The 22,872-nt window shown below is 52.9% G+C and overlaps 1 protein-coding gene across 6 annotated transcripts in view; it reads left to right on the forward strand.

Moving 5' to 3' along the window:
- Window positions 1–3,298: 3,298 nt before the first annotated feature.
- Window positions 3,299–22,872, forward strand: part of TRIOBP (TRIO and F-actin binding protein) — a 77,131-nt gene continuing 57,557 nt past the window's right edge. For 5 of the 6 annotated variants that reach the window (XM_004063440.5, XM_055374593.2, XM_055374594.2 and 2 more), the window contains exons 1-6: window positions 3,299–3,381; window positions 3,880–3,990; window positions 7,589–7,762; window positions 16,645–16,784; window positions 19,430–19,631; window positions 21,989–22,157. In XM_004063440.5, coding sequence (XP_004063488.4) covers window positions 7,649–7,762; window positions 16,645–16,784; window positions 19,430–19,631; window positions 21,989–22,157 — 625 coding nt within the window. In that variant the 5' untranslated portion in view covers window positions 3,299–3,381; window positions 3,880–3,990; window positions 7,589–7,648. Of the gene's footprint in view, window positions 3,382–3,879; window positions 3,991–7,588; window positions 7,763–16,644; window positions 16,785–19,429; window positions 19,632–21,988; window positions 22,158–22,872 lie in introns of those variants that run through there. The other variant, XM_063704806.1, reaches the window with a different exon arrangement.

Raw genomic sequence — 22,872 nt, forward strand, 5'->3', positions numbered from 1 at the left:
AAAAACAACTGGCTTGTGTAAAAGAGTTCCCAGGTTAACAAAGATGGGAGGTTCCCAGCCTGGAGCTGGGAAGGCTGGAGGCTGGGATGCCGGGCTTCTAACTCTATGCTGTGTTCTCTGTTGTGTGCCATTTTCAACACATGGCCCCTGCCTCACAGCACAAGGTGGCTGCTTGAGCTGCAGCCATTATGTCTGCATTTCAGCCAGCAGGAAAGAAAAGGGGATGAAGAAGAACATGCCCCTCCTTTTGAAAACATTTAGGGCCAGGTGTGGTGGCTCACGCCTGTAATCCCAGCACTTTGGGAGGCCAAGGCAGGTGGATCACCTGAGGTCGGGAGTTCAAGACCAGCCTGACCAACATGGAGAAACCCCTGTCTCTACTAAAAATCCAAAATTAGCTGGGTGTGGTGGTGCATACCTGTAATCCCAGCTACTCGAGAGGCTGAGCCAGGAGAATTGCTTGAACCTGGGAGGTGGAGGTTGCAGTGAGCCGAGATCATGCCATTGCACTCCAGCCTTGGCAACAAGTGTGAAACTCCGTCTCAAAAGAAAAAAAAGAAAAAAAAATTGGCACTTGGCATGTCCTGTTGGCCAGGCAGGAGGCAAAGCATGAGGCAGAGGCAAGGGAGCTCTTAGCTACAAGACAGGCTAGGAACTCTTCTATTTATTTTTTGAGATGTAGTTTTGCTCATCATCCAGGCTGGAGTGCAGTGGTACAATCTCGGCTCACTGCAACCTCTGCTCCCCGGATTCAAGCAATTCTCCTGCCTCAGCCTCCCCAGTAGCTGGGACTACAGGCACCTGCCACCATGCCTGACTAATTTTTGTGTTTTTAGTAGAGATGGGATTTTGCCACGTTGGTCAGGCTGGTCTCGAACTCTTGACCTCAGGTGATCCGCCCACCGTGGCCTCCCAAAGTGCTGGGATTACAGGTATGAGCCACCCCGCCCGGCTAGGAACTCTTCTATTCTGGGAAACCAAGTGCTCAGATGAGAATTGGGGATTGTGTTAGAAAGGAGAGAATGGGGCCTGGCACAGTGGTTCATGCCTGTAATCCCAGCACTTTGGGAGGCTGAGGCGGGCCAGTCACCTGAGATCAGGTGTTTGAGACCAGCCTGGCCAACATGGCGAAACCCGATCTCTACTAAAAATATAAAAATTAGCCAGGTGTGATGGCAGGTGCCTGTAATCCCAGCTACTTGGGAGGCTGAGATGAGAATCACTTGAACCCGAGGGCCAGAGGTTGCAGTGGGCCAAGATCACACCACTGCACTCCGGCCTGGGTGACAACAGCAAGACTCCATCTCAAAAATGAGAGAATGAGGCCAGGCGCAGTGGCTCACACCTGTAATCCCGGCATTTTGGGAGGCCAAGGCGGGCAGATCACGAGGTCAGGAGATCGAGACCGTCCTGGCTAACACGGTGAAACCCCATCTCTACTAAAAATACAAAAAATTAGTTGGGCATGGTGGCGGGCACCTGTAGTCCCAGCTACTCGGGAGGCTGAGGCAGGAGAATGGCATGAACCCGGGAGGCGGAGCTTGCAGTGAGCAGAGATCGCGCCACTGCACTCCAGCCTGGGCAACTGAGCGAGAATCCGTCTCAAAAAAAAAAAAAAAAAAAAAAATGAGAGAATGGGTGTTGGGGTATAATCAGCAGATTATTTCACAGAAGCCAGATATATAAAGGGCTGTCATGAGGGGATCCATCTGTGTGGAGCTAAAGTCACAGCAGACATTTATCCATCCTCGGTTTTCACACCGAGGTCAGGCCCTGTGCTAATACATGATGAGCTGTGGCCATAGTTACCTGAAGCTGGGCTCAGCCCGTTAAAATAAAACTTCTTTTGGTACGATCTGTTTTGGGGTGGCCTGAGCTCTCCCCAGGGGGGTGAGGTGAGGAACTGTGGGGGCAGGTGTTCCGGGGTCATATAAGCCTCAGCGTCCATCCTTTCCAAGGTCCCAGTGGTGCTGACGACCTTGACGCCCCCAGGTTTGAGCCATTGACCTTCCTTTGGCTTGCAGGTGGCTCTGGTGAGGGGCTTCGGTTCCTCCTGAGCTTGGAGAGCTCACTGCCTGCTCCCTTGTGAGGACTGCTAGAAATGCCCGCCTCGTTCTGAGCTAGCATCAGCCTCCCCCAGACACCTTCAGAGGTTTGCAGGCTGTTCTCAGCCTTTCTCGCTCTGCTAACCTTTGAGCCACCTCCAAGGAGAAGCCTTCTCTGCCTTCCTCCTTTCTCCACCTGACCTCCCATGATAGTAGGTGTTTCCTTCTTTTAAACACTGAACACAGTGAATCCTGGTTTGTCCCTCGAACCAGACCAGAGCTTTCTGAGTGAGAAATTGTATCTTAGTCATTTCTGTTTCTGCTCTGGGCACAAGCTTGTGTCAATGTAGGTTCTCAGCCAGTCCTGTCTGAATCCAACCCCCAGGTGATCCCCAACAACTCTCAAAATAATCTAAGATTTCTGTGACCCTAGTGCCAAACTCACCTGCCTGCAAGTGTCTGAATCTAGTCTACCTTCCCTATCTCATCGCTGCACCCATCTCTCCTGGACTCCTGCTGCAACCTTCCTCCCTGTCCAGTGAATTTCGCCCTCCTCCTCCCATCCCAGTCGCCACAATTGGCAAATATCAACCAAAAGGAAAAAAGATGGGAAACAACTTTTTTTTTTTTTTTTTTTTTTTTAAGGCGGAGTCTCACTCTGTCGCCCAGGCTGGAGTGCAGTGGTGTCATTTCGGCTCACTGCAACCTCCGCCTCCCGGGTTGAAGCGATGCTCCTGCCTCAGCCTTCTGAGTAGCTGAGACTACAGGCGCATACCACCACGCCAGGCTATTTTTTTTTTTTTTCTTTTTTATACAGGAGTTTTGCTCTGTCGCCCAGGCTGGAGTGCAATGGCGCTATCTCAGCTCACTGTAACCTCCGCCTCCTCGGTAAGAAAACTGTCATGACAGAGAGGTTAAGACTCTAGTCCAAGGTCTGTGCTAAAGCCAGCCCAGCGGACTGTCGCCAGAATGAACCAACGGGAAAGAGGTCAGAAGGAGCCAGATCCGCCAGTGCCAGCCCTCTCCAGGGCTCCCTGGGGACCCCCAGCGGGCAAGGGCTGCAGGCGGCCCAGGCTAAACGTGCAGCGAGTCCCGCTCTCAGAGATCTCCGCGCCCCGCCTGCCTCCGCCCCGCCCCTTGTTCTGGCTTGTCCAGTCCCACAGAGTCCCACAGTCTTCATGTAAATGAGGCACCCAGAGAGAGCCTATGCGATCGTGGCAGGGGCGTGGCCTTCCTTCCACCTCCCGAGCATCGCTCTGATTCATTGTTAAAATAAAGAGGCCATGACCCTGGCACTCCCACCCCGGCAGCCCCTGTGCGTGGAAACCCAGCCAAGGTTAGCACTGGGCCTCAGAAAAGAGGAGCTGGTAGGGGGAGGCCTACGGGAGGGGTAGGGGTCGAGGGATCCGGGGAGGAACTGGCTGAATGCCTGGGTGGAGAGGGTCCCGGGTCCATTCTCTGGGTGGGGCATGTGTAGCTGCTTAAGGTTTTGATTATTATATCCACATCTCAAGTGCATTTTAGAGAAGGATTCTGCCTATTGGTTGTGGGTAGGGGAGGAAACGGGAGCAGCGAGGGGCACGTGGAGTAGAGCCCCCTACCCACCCCCAGGAAAATGAGCGGCGTTCTCCTGCTAGGCGACGCTCCTTTATGTGGCCAGACCAGGAGAGAAACGCCCAGGACGGGCGGGGCCGATGCGCCCCTCTTCCACCACCAGGAGTCGGGAGGACGACCGCCCGGGGAGGATCAGAGACCCTGGGGCCACGGAAGGACCAGTGGGGGGCCCTCTCCCCACCGTGCCTTGCTGTCGCCCCCACCGCATTCCCTTCTCCAGGTCTGATGATGGAGGAGCCTTGGCCCTGGCTGTCCCAGGGGAGGAGGTGAAATTCCTCAGCTCTCCACCAAGATTGGCCACAAAAGCCTGATCCCCTGGAACACACAGCAGGTGAGGATAGATGTGGGCAGGTGACCTGGGGGCACCAAAAGCTGCAGGTGTTTTGGGATGTTGGGTTCCTCCCACCCCCCACCCTCCCCCTGGGGCTCTGTGTGAGTGGGGAGGCCATTTTTAAGTGACTCTCCTGACCCAGCTCCACTCCAGGGCACGGATATTGGTGGCCTTAGGGGCACCTAGAAAGGAGAACCCTTGCACAAGTTAAGATACCAGGGCGGCCGGGCGTAGTGGCTCACGCCTGTAATCCCAGCACTTTGGGAGGTTGAGGTGGGTGGATCACAAGGTCAGGAGTTCGAGACCAGCCTGGCCAATATGGTGAAACCTCGTCTCTACCAAAAATACAAAAAAATTATCCGGGTATGGTGGCACATACCTGTAATCCCAGCTATTTGGGAGGCTGAGGCAGGAGAATTGCTTGAATCCGGGAGGCAGAGGTTGCAGTGAGCCAAGATCGCGCCACTGCACTCCAGCCTCGGTGATAGACCGAGATTCTGTCTCAAAAAAAAAAAAAAAAAAAAAAAAAAAAGACACCAGGGTTTCAGAAGGGTGTGATGCTTCACACCTGTAATCCCAGCACTTTGAGGGAAGGATTACTTGAGGTCAGGAGTTCAGGAGTTCAAAACCAGCCTGGGTAACACTGCAAGAGCCTTTTTTTTTTTTTTTTTTTTGAGACACACTGTTGCCCAGGCTGGAGTGCAGCGGGGCGATCTTAGTTCCACTTCAACCTCCACCTCCTGGGTTCAAGCAATTCTCTTGCCCCAGCCTCTTGAGTAGCTGGGATTACAGGCATGCGCACCACGCCCAGCTAATTGTTATAGTTTTAGTAGAGACAGGGTTTCATCTGTTGGCCAGACTGGTCTTGAATTCCTGGCCTCAAGTGATCTGCCTGCCTCAGCCTCCCAAAGTGCTGGGATTATAGGCGTGAGCCACCGCACCTGGCCAAGAGCCCATTTTTACAAAAGAAAAAAGAAAAAAATTAGCTGGGCGTGGTGGCGTACACCTGTAGTCCCAGTTACTGGGGAGACTGAGGCAGGAGAATCATTTGAGCCCAGGAGTTTGAGGTTGCAAGGAGCTATGATCGAGCCACTGCACTCCAGCCTGGGTGACAGAGCAAGACCCTGCCCCCACCTCCCCAAAAAAGACATTAGGGGCCAGGTGCAGTGGCTCACACCTGTAATCCCAGCATTTTGGGAGGCCGAAGGGGGCGGATCACCTGAGGTCAGGAGTTCACCTGGCCAACATGGCGAAACCCCGTTGCTACTAAAAATACAAAAATTAGCCAGGCATGATGGTGCATGCCTGTGATCCCAGATACTACTGGGGAGGCTGAGGTAGAATTGCTTGAACCCAGGAGGCGGAGGTTGCAGTGAGCCGAGTGAGCCAAGATCACATCACGGCACTCCAGCCTAGGTGACAGAGAGAGACTTCGTCTCAAAAAAACAAAACAAAACAAAACAAAAACACATTAGGATTTCTTTTTGGCTAAGTTCTGCCACAAACTTGCTGTGTGACTTTAGGCTGTTCACGTTTGTCAAAGACGTTGTCCTCAACTCTGAAAATACCTGGCCAGCTTTTTGCCTCCCTCGCTGTGCTTCCCAAGGGACCTGTGTGAGTTGGCAGTATGATCCAGTGCTCCTCACTTCCACCTCCGAGAGAGCAGGGACACACACAGCCCTGGATTTGAATCAGCCACTGCGACCTTCAGTGACCGAAGGAACCTCTCTGAGCCTTAGTTGCCTGATCTAAAATTGGCATTAATTTGATCTACAATGCAGCTATAAGACAAGGACACTCAAACTTTGGGGCGCACTAGAATCACCTGGGGAATCACTTTGTTTTTTTTTTTTTTTTTAAGACAGAGTCTCACTCTTGTCACCCAGGCTGGAGTACAGTGGCGCAATCTCGGCTCACTGCAACCTCCGCCTCCTGGGTTCAAGTGATTCTCCTGCCTCAGCCTCCCGAGTAACTGGGACTACAGGTGCATACCACCATGCCTGGCTAATTTTGTATTTTTAGTAGAGACAGGGTTTGGCAATATTGGCCAGGCTGGTCTCGAACTCCTGACCTCAGGTGATCTGCCCGCCTCGGCCTCCCAAAGTGCTGGGATTATAGGCGTGAGCCACTGCGCCTGGCCAGGAATCGCTTCTTTATTTTCATTTTTTAAATTTATTTATTTATTTTGAGATGGAGTCTCGCTCTGTTGCTCAGTCTGGAGTGAAGTGGCGTGCTCTCCGCTCACTGCTACCTCTGCCTCCCAGGTTCAAGCGATTCTCGTGCCTCAGCCTCCCAAGTAGCTGGGACTACAGGTGCGTGCTACAACGCCCAGCTAATTTTTGTATTTAGTAGAGGCGGGGTTTCACCATGTTGGCCAGGCTGGTCTTGAACTCCTGGCCTCAAGTGATCTGCCTGCCTCAGCCTCCCAAAGTGCTGGGATTACAGGTGTGAGCCACCGACCCCGGCTGGAATCACTTCTTTAACATGCACAGCCCCAGACCTCAGTCTCTTGGAGATTCTAACTGGGTGAATTGGGAGAGAGAAAGGGGAATCTAGATTTTTTTTTTTTTTTTTTTTGAGATGTGGTCTTGCTATGTTGCCTAGGCTGGAATGCTGTAACTATTCACAGGTGCAGTTATAGCACACTACCACCTCAAACTCCTGGGCTCAAGAGATCCTCCCACCTCTGCCTCCCGAGTAGCTTGGACTGCAGGTGCACACCATCTTACCCAGCTGAAATCTGCTTTTTTTTTTTTTTCAGTGCAGTGGCACAGTCATGGCTCACTGCAGCCTCGACCTCCCAGACTCAGGTGATCCTCCCAACTTCAGCCTCCTGAGTAGCAGGGACCACAGGCCTGCACCACCTTGCCCAGCTAATTTTTGTATTTTTTGTAGAGACGGAGTTTCACCAGTTGCCCAGGCTGGTCTTGAACTCTTGGGCTCAAATGATCCGCCCGCAATGGGCCCAGCTGGAATCTGCATTTTTTTGTTTTTTGTTTTGAGATGAAGTCTCACTCTGTCGCCCAGGCTGGAGTGCAATGGCGCAATCTTGGCTCACTGCAACCTCCGCCTCCTGGGTTCAAGCCATTCTCCTGCCTCAGGCTCCCAAGTAGCTGGGATTACAGGCACGTGCCATCACACTTGGCTGATTTTTGTATTTTTAGTAGAGATGGGGTTTTACCATATTGGCCAGGCTGGTCTCGAACTCCTGACCTCAAGTGATCGGCCCACCTCGGCCTCCCAAAGTGCTGGGATTACAGGCATCAGCCACTGTGCCTGGCCTGGTATCTGCATTTTTATGAACAGCCCAGGAGGGTGTAATGCAGAGTCCTTGGTGTGCACTTTCAGCAACACTGCAGTAAGGACTAGAAATCACACATCAAATGCTGGCAGAGTGCCTGGTGCTTAGTAGGTGCTTAGTGAGTGTTTGTTGAGTGAATAAATTAACAGGAATGGATGGAGAACAGGAACACCCAAAGGAATGGATGAGTAACCTTATTTCCTTGGTCCTTGTCTGGAAACTGGGGCAACTGGGGCTGGGGTTCAGGTGAGTGGCCAGCCAGTCATCTGGTCTTTGCCTCCCCCTCATTTTTGCCAGGCCTCACATAGACGGTCAGCCATTGGATCATAGGAACTACCCTGGCCTGACTCACCCAATATGGAGGAGGTGCCTGGGGATGCCCTGTGTGAACACTTTGAGGCCAACATACTTACCCAGAACCGCCGTCAAAACTGCTTCCACCCTGAGGAGGCCCATGGAGCAAGATACCAGGTGGGCCAGTTTTCCACGTGGTTGGGGTGGTTTGGGATGGGGGCATGGGTGAAGGACTGGGCCTGTGGTGTCCGCTAACTCGCAGTTGAACCCAGATGCTGGACTTCCTCCTGTCCAGAGCCTCGGTTTTCCCACATTGCAGGGAAGTGGTTGAACCATGTGAATGTTTCACGATCTTCAGTCACTTTCCTCCTGCTTATATGATACGATTGTTACCATAGCCTCATCTAATCTGTTACTTACTTTGTTATTCTTTAAATCAACATCTTTTTCCCCTTCTATTGAAACAAAACTTCACATCATCAACACAAGTAGAAAACTAGAATTACTTCCTGTTAAGAAGAAAGGTAGAGGCTGGGCGCGGTGGCTCACGCCTGTAATCCCAGCACTTTGGGAGGCCGAGGTGGGTGGATCACCCGAGGTCGGGAGTTTGAAACCAGCCTGGCCAACATGGTGAAAATTAGCTGGGCATGGTGGTGCATGCCTGTAATCCCAGCTACTTGGGAGGCTGAGGCAGGAGAATCACTTGAACCTGGGAGGCAGAGATTGTGGTGAGCCGAGATCGCGCCATTGCACTCCAGCCTGGGCAACAGAATGAAACTGTCTCAAAAAACAAAACAAAACAAAACAAAACAAAAAAGAGAAGAAAGGTAGAAAAAGAAAAAACAAAACAGAAATGTCTTTACACCCTAACTTGGGAGTGTTTTCTTTTTCTTTTTCTTTTTTTTGAGACAGAGTCTCACTCTGTCGCCTGGGCTAGAGTGCAATGGCAATGGTGTGATCTCAGCTCACTGCAATCTCTGCCTCCTAGGTTCAAGCGATCCTCCCGCCTCAGCCTCCCAAGTATTGGGATTACAGGTGCCTGCCACCATGCCCAGCTAATTTTTGTATTTTTAGTAGAAACGGGGTTTCGCCATATTGGCCAGGCTGATCTTAAACTCCTGACCTCAGGTGATCCACCTGCCTCAGCCTCCCAAAGTGTTGGGATTACAGGCGTGAGCCACCGCGCCCGGCCTCGAGAGTGTTTTCTATGGAAGGCTCTGAGCTTGCATCCTGCTGTCTCTTTGTCAAAAAGGGAGATTAGCAGATGTTAGAGAGATGTTAAGAATACACCAGCATCATCTAGAGATTTTCTTTCTCTTTTTTTTTTTTTTTTTTTTTGTTTTTTGAGATAGGGTCTTGCTCTGTAGCCCAGGCTGGAGTGCAGTGATCCAACCTATAGTACATGGCTCACTGTAGCCTCGACCTCCCAGGCTCAAATGATCTTCCCACCTTGGCCTCCTGAGTAGCAGGGACTACAGGCACATGCCACCACGGCCAGCTAATTTTCTTGTAAAGATGGGATCTCACTATGTTGCCAGGGCTGGTCTCAAATTCCTGGGCTCAAGTGATCCTCCCGCCTCAACCTCCGTAACTGCAGGGATTACAGGTGTGAGACACTGCACCTGGTCTCAAGATTTTCTTCTTCAAGTTATTGAAGGAGTGAAGAAGAGTCATTTTTTTTTCTTTTTTTTTTTTCATTTGAGACGGAGTCTCTCTCTGTCGCCAGGCTGGAGTTCAGTGGCTCAATCTCAGCTCACTGCAACCTCCGTCTCCTGGGTTCAAGCGATTCTCCTGCCTCAGCCTCCTGAGTACCTGGGATTACAGGTGCCCACCACCATGCCCAGCTAATTTTTGTATCTTTAGTAGAGACAAGGTTTCACCATGTTGGTCAGGCTGGTCTCGAACTGCTGACCTTGTGATCTGCCTGCCTCGGCTTCCCAAAGTGCTGGGATTACAGGTGTGAGCCACCGCGCCCGGCCGAGATTTTCTTCTTCAAGTTATTGAAGGAGTGAAGAAGAGTCCTTTTCTGACTTTGTGATTGATGTAGTCTGCTGCCAAGCCCCCATGCACGTAAACACAGAGCACCTGATACACACGCAATGAGAAACCTGGGACTCATGAACCTCTGAGGGCCCTTCCAACCTTGACCCCCATGGCTTCGTCATTCCCACTGGGGTCTGAAGGTCCTCTTTTTTTTTTTTTGAGACGGAGTCTCGTTCTGTTGCCCAGGCTGGAGTGCAGTGGTGCGATCTGGGCTCACTGCAAGCTCAGCCTCCCAGGTTCATGCCATTCTCCTGCCTCACCCTCATGAGTAGCTGGGACTACAGGCACCTGGCACCACGCCCAGCTAATTTTTTGTCTTTTTAGTAGAGACAGGGTTTCACCATGTTAGCCAGGATGGCCTCGATCTTCCTGACCTCGTTATTCGCCCACCTCGACCTCCCAAAGTGCTGGGATTACAGGCATGAGCCACCGCGCCCAGCTTCTACCAGTCTTGATACCTCCAATAATAGCTCTCTTGTGCTCACCTGCAAGTTCAGGTTCAGGGAACAGATGCCTGGGAGTCCATCTTTCATGCAAATGACCTTCTTCCAGTGGTTGGGAAGATGGCAAGCATGGAACAGGAGAGCCCTGGATTCAGGCTGGTCTGAGTTCTAGTCTCAATCCCACCATTTCCCACCTGAGACCGTGGGTCAGCTCACAAATTCATACATACTGAATAGGTGCCTAAAATGTGCCAGGCATTATGCTAGATGATGGGGAAATCATGATAAATCAGAAAGGCACAGCCAGGCACAGTGACTCACTCCTGTAATCCCAGCACTTTGGGAGGCCAAGGTGGGTGGATCACTTGGAGTTCGAGACCATCCTGGCAACATGGCGAAACCCCATCTCTACAAAAAATGTAAAAAATTAGCTGGGCGTAGTGGGATGCGGCTATAGTCTCAGTTACTCAGGAGGCTGAGGTGGGAGAATCACCTGAGAATGGGAGGCGGGGGCTTCAGTGAGCCGTGATCGCATTACTGTATTTCAGCCTGGGTGACAGAGTTGGACCCTGACTCAGAACAGAACAGAACAGAAAACAGGGAGAAGGAGGGGAAGGGGGAGGGGAAGGGGGAGGGGGAGGGGAGAGGGCGGAGGAGGAGAGGAGGAGAGAGGGACACATCCCTGGCTTGTCTTCATGGGGCTTATAGTCTAGCAAGAGAAATGCACATGATTATTTAATCTTGGTTGTGATAAATGTATAAAGGAACAGTAAGTGGCATGAAGGTAAAGGATAGGGCATTAGGGAAAGTTTCTCCAAAAAAAAAAAAAAAATGACGTTTCAGCTGCTTGGTAAAGGCTGTGCAGGCATTAGCATTAGTGAAATTGCAGGAAGAGGAGAGGAAGGAAGGAGAATGTGCAAAGGCCAGCCTGGCACTGCAGCTCACGCCTGTAATCCCAGCACTTTGGGAGGAAGTGCTTGGATTGAGGCACCGAAGCAGGAAGATCACTTGAACTCAGGAGTTTGAGACCAGCCTAGGCAGCACAGTGAGACCCCATTTCTACCAAAAAAAAAAAAATTAGCCAGGCAGGATGGTGCACACCTGTAGTCCCAGCTAGTCAGAAGACTGATGTGGGAGGATTACTGGATCCCAGGAGTTCAAGGTTGCAGTGAGCCATGAGCATGCCAATGCACTCCAGCCTGGGCAACAGAATGAGACCTTGTCTCAAAAACAAAACAAACAGGTCGGGTGCAGTGGTTCACGCCTGTAATCTCAGCACATTACGAGGCCAAGACGGGTGGATCACCTGAAGTCAGGAGTTCAAGACCACCCTGGCCAACATGGTGAAACCCCATCTCTATTAAAAATACACAAATTAGCCACGTGTGGTGGAGGGTGCCTGTAATCCCAGGTACTTAGGAGGCTGAGGCAGGAGAATCTCTTGAACCCAGGAGGCAGAGGTTGCAGTGAGCCAAGATTGCACCAATGTACTCCAGCCTGGGCAACAGAGCGAGAATCCTCTCAAAACAAAACAAACAAAGAATATGCAAAGGCCCTGAGGCAGAAAGGAGGCTGCACATTGGGCTGGAGAGGACAGCAAGAGGGGGGCACACAGGAGCTATAGGACAAGGATGGAGAATGGGGGGAGGCCTGGTCTCACTGGCCTTGTGCGGCTTTGTGGACATGTTGAGGACTTAGGATTCTGAGGTTTTTTTCTGTTTTGTTTTTGTTTTTTTTTGAGATGGAGTCTCGCTCTGTCACCCAGGCTGGAGTGCAGAGGCGTGATCTCGGCTCACTGCAACCTCTGCCTCCCAGGTTCAAGCGATTCTCCTGCCTCAGCCTCCCAGGTAGCTGAGACTACAGGCATGTACTACCAAGCCCAGTTCATTTTTGTATTTTTAGTAGAGATGGGGTTTCACCATGCCGCTCAGGCTGGTCTTGAACTCCTGGCCTCAAGCAATCTGCCCTCCTTGGCCTCCCAAAGTGCTGAGATTACAAGTGTGAGCCACCTCGCCCGGCCAAGCCACGGAAGATTTCAAATAAGGGAGTGACGTGCTCTGATTTGCATTTTTCACAGTCACTCTGATTGCTGGGCAGAGAGAATGGAGGGCAGGGTGGTGAGAGTGAATCAGGTGACCCGCCAGGAAAAGGTGCACGTACTCATCGGTGCCAGAGATGATTGGGGCTTTGAGATGGAGGCAAATGGACACATTTCCGAACTAATTGAGCAGGCACGTCTACAGGATTTGGGGGTGAGGGAGGGGAGAAACCCATGGCTGACTCCTGTAATTTCTCCAGGCAGGGTACTTGGGTTGGGAGGTCTGTTTGGAGTTGTCTGGGGCATGGTGTGGGGTGTCGGCAGGACACAGTGGAGATGAGGGGGAGGTTAGTGAATTGGGAGGGCTGGAGCTCAGAGCCAGCCCATCACAGGAGATGGAGGCCTGCGAGTCTTCAGGATCTGTCACTGACCAAAGTCTTGCTCATGGATGAGCCTATCATCTGTGGAAGAAAGTGTGGAATGAGATGAGAACAGGCCTGGGTGGAGGCCAGGGAATCAGCAGAGACAGCCAAGAAGGCCACAGGCTAGGAGGCAAACCCCACAGTGTGCCTCTCCTCCCCAGGAGCCAAGACCAGAGATGGTTTCAAGAGAGGGGGCCGGGCACAATGGCTCCCGCCTGTGATCACAGCACTTTAGGAGGCTGAGGCTGAAGGATGGCTTGAAACCAGGAGTTCAAGACCAGCCTAGTTAACAAAGTGAGATCCCATCTCTACAAAACAAAAAATGAACTGGGTGTAGTGGTGCATTCCTGCAGTCCCAGCTACTTGGGAGGCTGAGGCAGGAGGATTGTTTGAGCCCAGGAGATCGAGGCTGAAGTGCACTGTGATCATGCCACTGCCACAGCAAGACTATCTTAAAAAAAAAAAAAAAAGATCAGAGAGGGGCACGACATCAAATCCTCCACTTTCTTGAGCTTCCAGTTGCTCTGATGATGATCAAGGCTGTGAAACTCTCCTTTGGCAAATGCATGAGGGGTGACCGTTGTGTCTCCGAGCCAGGCCCTGGGACCCAAGTCTGGGCAGGAAGCAGCTCCCTGTGTATACCAGATGTGATAGTAAAAAACTGACACTGGGCCGGGCGCGGTAGCTCACGCCTGTAATCCCAGCACTTTGGGAGGCCGAGGCAGGTGGATCACCTGAGGTCAGGAGTTTGAGACCAGCCTGACTAGCATGGTGAAATCCTGACTCTATTAAAAATACAAAAATACAAAAATTAACAGGGCGTGGTGGCGGGTGCCTGTAATCCCAGCTACTCAGGAGGCTGAGGCAGGAGAATTGCTTGAATCCGGGAGACGGAGGTTGCAGTGAGCCGAGATCTGGCCACTGCACTCCAGCCTGGGCGACAAGAGCGAAAAACTCCATCTCAAAAAAACCAAAAAAACCTCCTGGGCCCCAGAAGATGGCAACTGCCTCTTCCAGCCTCTTCCACCTGCCTGCCCATGCACTCCTCTGCCACTCTGGACCTATTCCATGGTGCCACGTGGTCAGGCATTGAAGGAATGGGTGGGTTTTTTTTCCATCACCCTCAGATGCTGCTACTGGGGTTGTGGTGGGTCTCCCCTGGCTGACTCTGTCTGCCTCACCCACTCTCTCCCCATCTCTCTGTCACCACAGGTCTCCAGGGACCAAATTTAGCCCATTTTTCCTCCAAGGATTCTGGACCCTTGGCCATATTTGCCTCTAGCTTTAGGTCAAGAGATTTCTAACATGGAGTCAAAAAATCTGTATGTTTAAAAAAAAAAAAATTGGCTGGGAGTGGTGGCTCACGTCTGTAATCCCAGCACTTTGGGAGGCCGAGCCGAGGCAGGTGGACCACCTGAGGTCAGGAGTTCGAGACCACCCTGGCCAACATGGTGAAACCCCGTCTCTACTAAAAATACAAAAATTAGCTGGGTATGGTGGCGGGCCCCTGTAGTCCCAGCTACTCAGGAGGCTGAGGCAGGACAATTGCTTGAACCTGGGAGGCAGAGGTTGCAGTGAGCTGAGATCGCGCCATTGCACTCCAGCCTGGGTGACAGAGTAAGACTCTGTCTCGAAAAAAAGAAAAAAAAAAAAGGCCGGGCGCGGTGGCTCACGGCTGCAATCCCAGCACTTTGGGAGGCCGAGGCGGGTGGATCATGAGGTCAGGAGATCAAGACCATCCTGGCTAACACGGTGAAACCCCGTCTCTACTAAAAATACAAAAAATTAGCTGGGCGTGGTGGCGGGCGTCTGTAGTCCCAGCTACTCGGGAGGCTGAGGCAGGAGAATGGCGTGAACCCGGGAGGCGGAGCTTGCAGTGAGCCAAGATCACACCACTGCACTCTAGCCTGGGCGACAGAGTGAGACTCCGTCTCACAAAAAAAAAAAAAAAAAAATTGAGGCCAGGCTCAGTGGCTCATGCCTGTAATCCCAGCACTTTGGCCAAGGCAGGCAGATCACCTGCCATCAGGAGTTTGAGACCAGCCTGGCCAACATGGCAAACCCCTGTCTCTACTAAAAATAGAAAAATTAGCCGGGCATGGTGTCGGGCACCTGTAATCACAGCTACTGGGGTGGCTGAGGCAGAAGAATTGCTTGAACCCAGGAGGCGAAGGTTGCAGTGAGCCGAGACTGCACCATTGCACTCTAACCTGGGCTATAAGAGCGAGACTCTGCCTCAAAAAAAAAGCCCTTTACAAATATTAACTCGTTTAATTCTCAGAACACCCCTAGGAGGTGGGTCCTGCTATCCTGCCGGTTTTGTAGATGAGGTAACTGAGGCACAGAGAGGATAAGTCACGTGGCCCAGGTCTTGGTCGCTTCTCAGCCTCCATTTCCGAGAGGAGAAAACAGTGCTCCGAAAGGGGAAGTCATCGGCCTGAGGTCACCAGCCGGGAAGCGGAGTAGCCAGGATGGGGCCCGAGGTCCATCTGAGGCCAGAGCCAGTGCTGACCCTCCAGACAGGAAATCAGAGCTGGGGACTGACCGTGGGGCCCACTCAAGTGGGTGGTGTGGGGTGGTGACGGGGGCTGGGGTGAAAGCCAGGATGAGGTGTCACATCAGGCTAGGGCTCCTGCTGGGCCTGGTGGGGCAGAGACCCCTGGTTGATGCCTGGCAAGTCTCTCCTCATTTCTGCTGTGCTGTCCCCTGGGTGGCCAAGGCGCCAGGCCTGGCTGTGGATCTGACACCTCCTGCTGCCGAGCTCTGATCAGAATCTGGCTGCAGGGCAGGGGGCGAAACTGAATCCCACCGGGCCTCCCCTGGCCTGGATGTCATGGCAGACATCCCAACCCCACTTCTTGGCACTGCCTGACCCCAGCAGTGACCTTCTTGGAATCTGGAGAGCCTGTGCCCACCCTGTGGTGCCGACCAGGCTGCTGCCTTGGCCCTGGGCTCTGGGCTCCAGGGTCCCCAGGGATCCCAGGCCCAGGCTCTTGCCCCTCCCGGCTCTCAGGTGAGCTGCTGGGATCGGGTTCCTGCGGTTTCATGTCCTTCATTGTTCTTGGCTGGGGCCCGGCTTATGAAACTGTAATGAGGGGCCCCTGCTCCCGAAGCCGGCCCCTCTAAGGTTTCCACTGCCTCAGCGGCTGCTGCCACCACAACCCGGAGTCGGGGCCTGGGAGGGCAGCAGCGTGGGGGCCTGAGCCGGAGCCCCCCGGGGACGAGGGTGCTGACAGTCAACAGCCACCACCACCGCCAGAGCCCGCAGCCCAGGTAATCCGAGAGGAGGCGGGGCGCAGGGTGCCATGGCCGCTGTCTCCCACCACCAGGGGAGGGAACTGCCGCTCTCCAGAGGTGGGGAGGAATTGGGGGGGGGCCCTGGAGGTGAGCAGCCGTTCCCCCTGGTGAGCCCAGCACCAGACCAGCCTTCACAGGTGTGGCCTTGCCAAAGGTGGAGGGAGAGAGGAGTGGGCAGCTGGTTCTAGCCCCCACCCTTTTCCTGGGGCCTTGACCCTCCAGCCCTGGAGTCCCTGCCTCTCCTTTAGTGGGGCAAATCTCTTCTGTCCTCCAAGACCTTCCTTTCCCATCTCCTCTACCATCAAACTGCCTCTTCCTCCCTCAGACCTCTCCCTTCTCTCAGCCAGCCTAATCCTTCCTCCTCGCCCTTGTCTTTTGGCCGCAAAAGACCCTGGTGGATCCTTCTATCCACCTCGTTCTGGGGCGCACGCACATACATGCATGTATACATGAAGTTGCACTCATGCAAACATACGGATCGGTGTACCCGCGGGACCTGCGTAGACACGCATGCGCAAGAGCTCGCTCCACCTATGTGCACACATGTGCCCCCAATACCAGGCCTTTATCCAAACACATACCTGCTCCAAGGCCCATATGTGTACATGCACGTGTGCAGGCACACACCAGGTACCTCAGCCAGCCCTCGGCTTGAGTCCCAAAGGGTGCTTCCAGCCTGATGGGCAGCTCCTTGAGAAGTGCAAGATCCCCGGAGGAGATGCCTGGAGACTCCCACGCCACCGGGAGGGGCTGTGCAGGGGGAGGGGAGCCCCCACGTGGGCGCTGAGCTGTCTCCTCTCTCCAACCCTGGCCCAGGAGCTCAGGAGCCCTTCAGGTGCTGAGGTGCCCTACTGCGACCTGCCTCGATGTCCACCTGCCCCTGAGGACCCACTCAGCGCCTCAACCTCCGGCTGCCAGTCTGTGGTGGACCCGGGCCTCAGGCCAGGGCCCAAGAGGTGGGTAGAGTCCCAGGGCCCGGGAAGGGCTTCATGGGGTGGAATGCCCTTGCCCTTCCCATTTGCACTCCTTCCCCAAGGCAGCACCTGTCTCTAATGGCTGCTGGCATGGGTCACGTGGTCAGTCCTCCAAACCTAGGCACAGGTGGGTGGTGGGCATGCTCCTTGGGCCCACAGGAAGAACTCAGATCACACCACCCTGTTTGCACTTCAGTGGCTGAGCCTCCCCTCCCCAATCCTGGCTGTCTCTCCCAGGGGCCCTGCCCACCCCATAACCTCCCAAGACCGAACTCAGCTTTGCCCCAGAGTGTGTGGTTGCTGTACACCCACCTTGCAGTGGGCATGGCCACAGCCTACTCACATTTCCTGGTTCCCTTTGCACAGCTTTAAAAGATTAAACAGTCTCTGCACCCAGGGGCACCTGCTGTCACCCACCTACCTGGGTGTGCACTGCTCCAGGCTCTGGGGTTCCTTCCACCCTCAGGCCTGAGTGCCAGTCCCCCTTTAAGGTCATGGCACCTTGGGAGGCCATGGTCTGAGAGTCTAGAAACCTGGGTTCCAGCTTCAGATCCATCCCTGATGGGTCTTGAGCAAGTTACTCTGTCTTTCTGTGTCTCAGTTTCCCTGTCTGTAAAATAAGAGGGATTGAATTAAATCAGCATTGTGCTGGGATCATTCATGTGCTCCTCACAGGTAGGCATATTAAAACAAACAAACAAACAAAGAAACAAACAAAAAAACAGCCTGGGTGCAGTGGCTCATGCCTGTAATTCCAGCGCTTTGGGAGGCCAAGGTGGGCGGATCACTTGAGGTCAGGAGGTCGAGACCAGCCTGACCAACATGGCGAAACCCTGTCTCTACTAACTATACAAAAATTAGCCAGGCATGGTGGCAGGTGCCTGTAATCCCAGCTGCTCGGGAGGCTGAGGCAGGAGAACCACTTGAACCCGGGAGGCAGAGGTTGCAGTGAGTTGAGATCGTGCCATTACACTCCAGCCTGGGTGACACAGTGAGGCTCCATCTCAAAAAACAAAACAAAACAAAACAAAAAAAACAAAACAAAAAAAACACAAAAAACCGAAAAAAACAAAGACAGCTTTGTTATCAAGTATGTTTCAGAAAGTCTGGGATAAATGAAATTGAATAGCTTTCCTGCAGGACTTGTCAGAGCCTTTAGCTTGCCTGCATGCGTCGTGGCTTTTGGGTAACGGAAGTAGAGAAGTATGTCATTTGACTACAGAGCTCTTTTTCATGGCCATCACTTATTATCATCGTGTAGGCCAGTCTGTGGGTCACTCTTTGGGGATACTGTCAGCGCTAAGCCTTCTTGAGCCTGTGACTTCTTTTAAAGCACAGCCTTCTCTGCAGCTCCCTCCCTCAGCATCTGGGCTTGTGAACCTGTCAATGCCTGTGGAGCCATGCTGCCTCTCACATCCTCGTTAGCCAAGCATGAGTCTGCCTTCTTAGACTTACTGAACTTGGGGTCAGTAGACTAAGACTAAGACTTAAAGTTGGGGCTGGGGCAATAGTTTTGGTTCATAACACAGCTCTGCCCTTTCCTATCTCGGTGACCTTGGCCAGTCTCTTGACCTCTCTGAGCCTCAGTGTCTTCCTCTGTGAAATGGGAATTATTATTATTATTATTATTATTATTATTTTGAGATGGCATCTTGCTCTATCACCCAGGCTGGAGTGCAATGGCACGATGTTGGCTCACTGCAACCTCAGCCTCCCGAGTAGCTGGGATTTCAGGCATACGCCACCACACCCGACTAATTTTTGTATTTTTATTTATTTATTTTTGAGATAGAGTCTCGCGCTGTCACCCAGGCTGGAGCGCAATGGCACGATCTTGGCTCACTGCAACCTCCGCCTCCTGGCTTCAAGCGATTATCTTGCCTCAGCCTCCTGAGTAGCTGGGATTACAGGTGTGTGCCACCACCATGCCCATCTAATTTTTTTATTTTTAGTAGAGACGGGGTTTCACCATGTTGGACAGGCTAGTCTCGGACTACTGACCTCAGGTGATCCGCCCACCTTGACATCCCAAAGTGCTAGGATTTCAGGTGTGAGCCACTGCGCCCGGCCTAAAATGGGAATTATTATACTTACTTTAAAGGGATGCTGTTGCCGGGCGCAGTGGCTCACGCCTGTAATCCCAGCACTTTGGGAGTCCGAGGCGGGCGGATCACGAGGTCAGGAGATCGAGACCATCCTGGCTAACATGGTGAAACCCCGTTTCTACTAAAAAATACAAAAAATTAGCCAGGCGTGGTGGCGGGCGCCTGTAGTCCCAGCTACTGGGGAGGCTGAGGCAGGAGAATGGCATGAACCTGGGAGGCAGAGATTGCAGTGAGCCGAGATGGCGCCACTGCACTCCAGCCTCGGTGACAGAGCGAGACTCTGTCTCAAAATAAATAAATAAACAAATAATAAAATTACAAAAAAAAAAAAGGGATGCTGTTTTAGCTCAATGAGGCAACCCATATAAAAAGTCTGACACAGAGGCAGCCCTCACCATTGGCTCCCTTTCCCACACCAGCGTGTGGGCCCCAGGCTCCCTGTGTGAGTGAGTGCGTATGCCTGGGTGGGGTGGGGGATGCTCCTAACTCCCCATTACTTTTTGGGTCTGTCTCCTCTCCCAGGAGCCCATCCCCCTCAGCAGGGCTCCCAGAAGAGGGTCCCACAGCTGCCCCCAGGAGCAGGAGCCGGGAGCTTGAGGCGATACCCTATCTGGAGGGCCTGACCACTTCCTTGTGTGGCAGCTGCAACGAGGACCCCGGCCCTGACCCCACCTCCAGCCCTGACTCCGCCACCCCTGATGATACCAGCAACTCGTCCTCTGTGGTGAGCCAGGAGTGGGAGTCTGGGGGACAAGAGTGGCTCACACCTCCATCTGCAGCCCTGGGTCCCACCTAAACCTCCAGGCCAGGGCTGAGCCTCACACCAGGGAATCCGGCGAGGTCCTCTGGACCATTAGCTGGCAGCTCGGGCCACCCCGGCGAACCCCTGGAGGGTGGGGATTTCTGCACAGGCTGCCCCAGGGCAGCTGGGGTCTGGCTGTGAAAAGACAGGGAAAGGAGTTTCAGCCGACAGGAGCTCTGGGTGAATCACCAGCAGGCTCGGGCTGCCACATGCTCTCAGATCCCAGAGTGTTGGGTTTGGTGTCTAGCGCAAGAGTGGCACAGAGCCCCAGGGCTCTGCCCTCAACACACAGTGCTGAGTCCCACGGCCAGCCCTGGAATAGATTTCCAAGAGACAGAGGAAAGGGAGCAGGCTGCGGGGGTCATTTAACCACGAAAAGAGAAGAGCCAGCAGTCTTTCCTCCAGCATTTGCATTTTGAGGGGCTGCCGCAGAGCAGAAGAGACAGGCTTGTCCCAGGAGACCCCCCAAAAGGAAAATGACAGGGGGTGGTGATAAGACTCAGAATAAAACAACCCAGCCTCACACACTTCATGGCCAGCTCCATGCTAAGGGCTTGGTGGGTGTGGGCTCAGGGGAGCCTCACCACAGCCTCGGAAGTGGAGATTTCAATCGCCCCATATGGGGCTGAGGCTCAGCGGGGGGAGCAACTTAGTGGAGGCCACACATCTGGGAAGTAGTGGGGCTAGGATTTGAACCCACTTTTCTCTGGCCCCTGGGGCTACCTCACACAGTCCCACATGCGGAACTCTGGGACTCTGGGCAAAGCTCTTGGCTTCAATGGACGTACATGCCTCCTAGGTCCGTTGAAGATGAGCGACTTAGCACTTAGCACCTGCTAGAGCCCAGCACAGTGCCAGGCAAACAGCACATGCTTTTAATTTAATTGATTGATTGAAGACTGGGTGCAGTGGCTCATGCCTGTAATCCCAGCACTTTGGGAGGCCAAGGTGGGTGAATCACCTGAAGTCAGGAGATCGAGACCAGCCTGGCCAACATGGTGAAACTCTGTCTCTACTAAAAATACAAAAATTAGCAGGGTGTGGTGGTGGGCACCTGTAATCCCAGCTACTTGGGAGGCTGAGACAGGAGAATCGCTTGAACCCGGGAGGTTGCAGTGAGCTTAGATTGCACCATTGCACTCCAGCCTGGGCAACAAGAGCAAAACTCTGTCTTAAATAGAGAAAAAAAAAAAAAGTTGATTGATTGAGACAGGGTCTTGCTCCGTCGCCCAGACTGGAGTGCAATGACATGAACATGGCTCACTACAGCCTTGACTTCCTGGGCTCAAGTGATCCCCCCACCTCAGCCTCCTGATTAGCTGGGACTATAGGCATGCACAACCATGCCTAGTTATTATTATTATTTTTTTTTAATTTTGTAGAGACAGGGTCTCACTGTGTTGCCCAGACTGGAAGTGCTTTTTACTGAGTCCATGGAGCGGAGTCTACACCATAGAAGGTGTGGCACCACTCACTGTCACCTCTTGGGGACAGAACTTGACAGTTTCGGAAGTGCTTTTTATTTCTTATTTAATTTTATTTATTTTTGAGATGGAGTCTTGCTCTGTCACCTGGGCTGGAGTGCAGTGCCACAATCTCAGCTCACTGCAACCTCTGTCTCCCAGGTTCAAGCGATTCGCCTGCCTCAGCCTCTCGAGTATCTGGGATTACAGGCGCCCACCACCATGCCTGGCTAGTTTTTGTATTTTTAATAGAGACGGGGTTTCACCATGTTGGCCAGGCTGGTTTCGAACTCCTGACCTCAGGTGATCCACCTGCCTCGACCTCACAAAGTGTTGGGATTACAGGCGTGAGCCACTGCGCCCTGCAGGGAAGTGCTTTTTTTTTTGTTTGTTTTGTTTTTCTTTTTGTTTTTTGAGACAGAGTCTCACTCTGTCACCCAGGCTGGAGCGCAGTGGTGCGATCACCACTCACTGCAAGCTCCACCTCCCAGGTTCACACCATTCTCCTGCCTCAGCTTCCCAAGTAGCTGGGACTACAGGTGCCCACCACCACGCCCAGCTAATTTTTTGTATTTTTTAGTAGAGATGGGGTTTCACCATGTTTGCCAGGATGGTCTCGATCTCCTGACCTCGTGATCCACCTGCTTCGGCCTCCCAAAGTGCTGGGATTGCAGGCGTGAGCCACCACGACTGGCCAGGGAAGTGCTTTTTAATGCCAATTCCCTTCCCTTCCTTCTACCCCTCTCATTTGGAGAGTATATGTCCTGCAGCCTTTTTTCTCCCGCAAACATACTTTCTCCTCCCCTTCTCTGGCAGGACTGGGACACTGTTGAGAGGCAGGAGGAGGCCCCCAGCTGGGACGAGCTCACAGTGATGATCCCGAGGAGGCCTCGGGAGGGGCCGAGAGCTGACAGATCCCAAAGGGCTCTGTCTCTCCTCACCAGGTCCCCTGTGGGAGGAGATGCTGCAGGCCAGAAAAAGGAGGGTGAGTCCTTCTGCCAGGTTGGTTCCCATGGTGATGGCCTGGGGCCCCCCAGATAGCCATCTCACTGGCCATTTAGGACTCTGGGCACGGCTTACTTTGGTGGCCTGAGTGTTAATAATAGTAACAGTTTGCATGTCATGATGGAGCAGCCACAATGAGTCATGCTACCCACTTTAATTATTATTATTATTATTTGGGATGGAGTCTTGTTCTGTTGCCCAGGCTAGAGTGCAGTGGCGTGATCTCGGCTTACTGCAACCTTTGCCTCCCCAGTTCAAGCGATTCTCCTGCCCCAGCCTCCCAAGTAGCTGAGATTACAGGCTCCCACCACCATGCCCAGCTAATTTTTGTCTTTTTAGTAGACATGGGGTTTTACTATGTTGGCCCAGCTGGTCTCAAACTCCCAACCTTCAGTGATCTGCCCATCTTGGCCTCCTAAATTGCCGGGATTACAGGCGTGATTACAGGCACGCCTGGCCTATTATTATTATTATTTTGAGATAGAGTCTCACACTGTTGCCCAGACTGGAGTGTAGTGGTGCCATCTTGGCTCACTGCAACCTCCGCCTCCTGGTTTCAAGAGATTCTCCTGCCTCAGCCTCCTAAGTACCTGGGATTACAGGCACCCACCACCACACGTGGCTAATTTGTGTATTTTTAGTAGAGACGGGGTTTCACCATGTTGGCCGGGCTTGTCTCAAATTCCTGGCTGGGG

The sequence above is a fragment of the Gorilla gorilla genome, chromosome 23 (genome assembly GCF_029281585.2).
Source record: "Gorilla gorilla gorilla isolate KB3781 chromosome 23, NHGRI_mGorGor1-v2.1_pri, whole genome shotgun sequence".
Classification (NCBI taxonomy): Eukaryota; Metazoa; Chordata; class Mammalia; order Primates; family Hominidae; genus Gorilla; species Gorilla gorilla.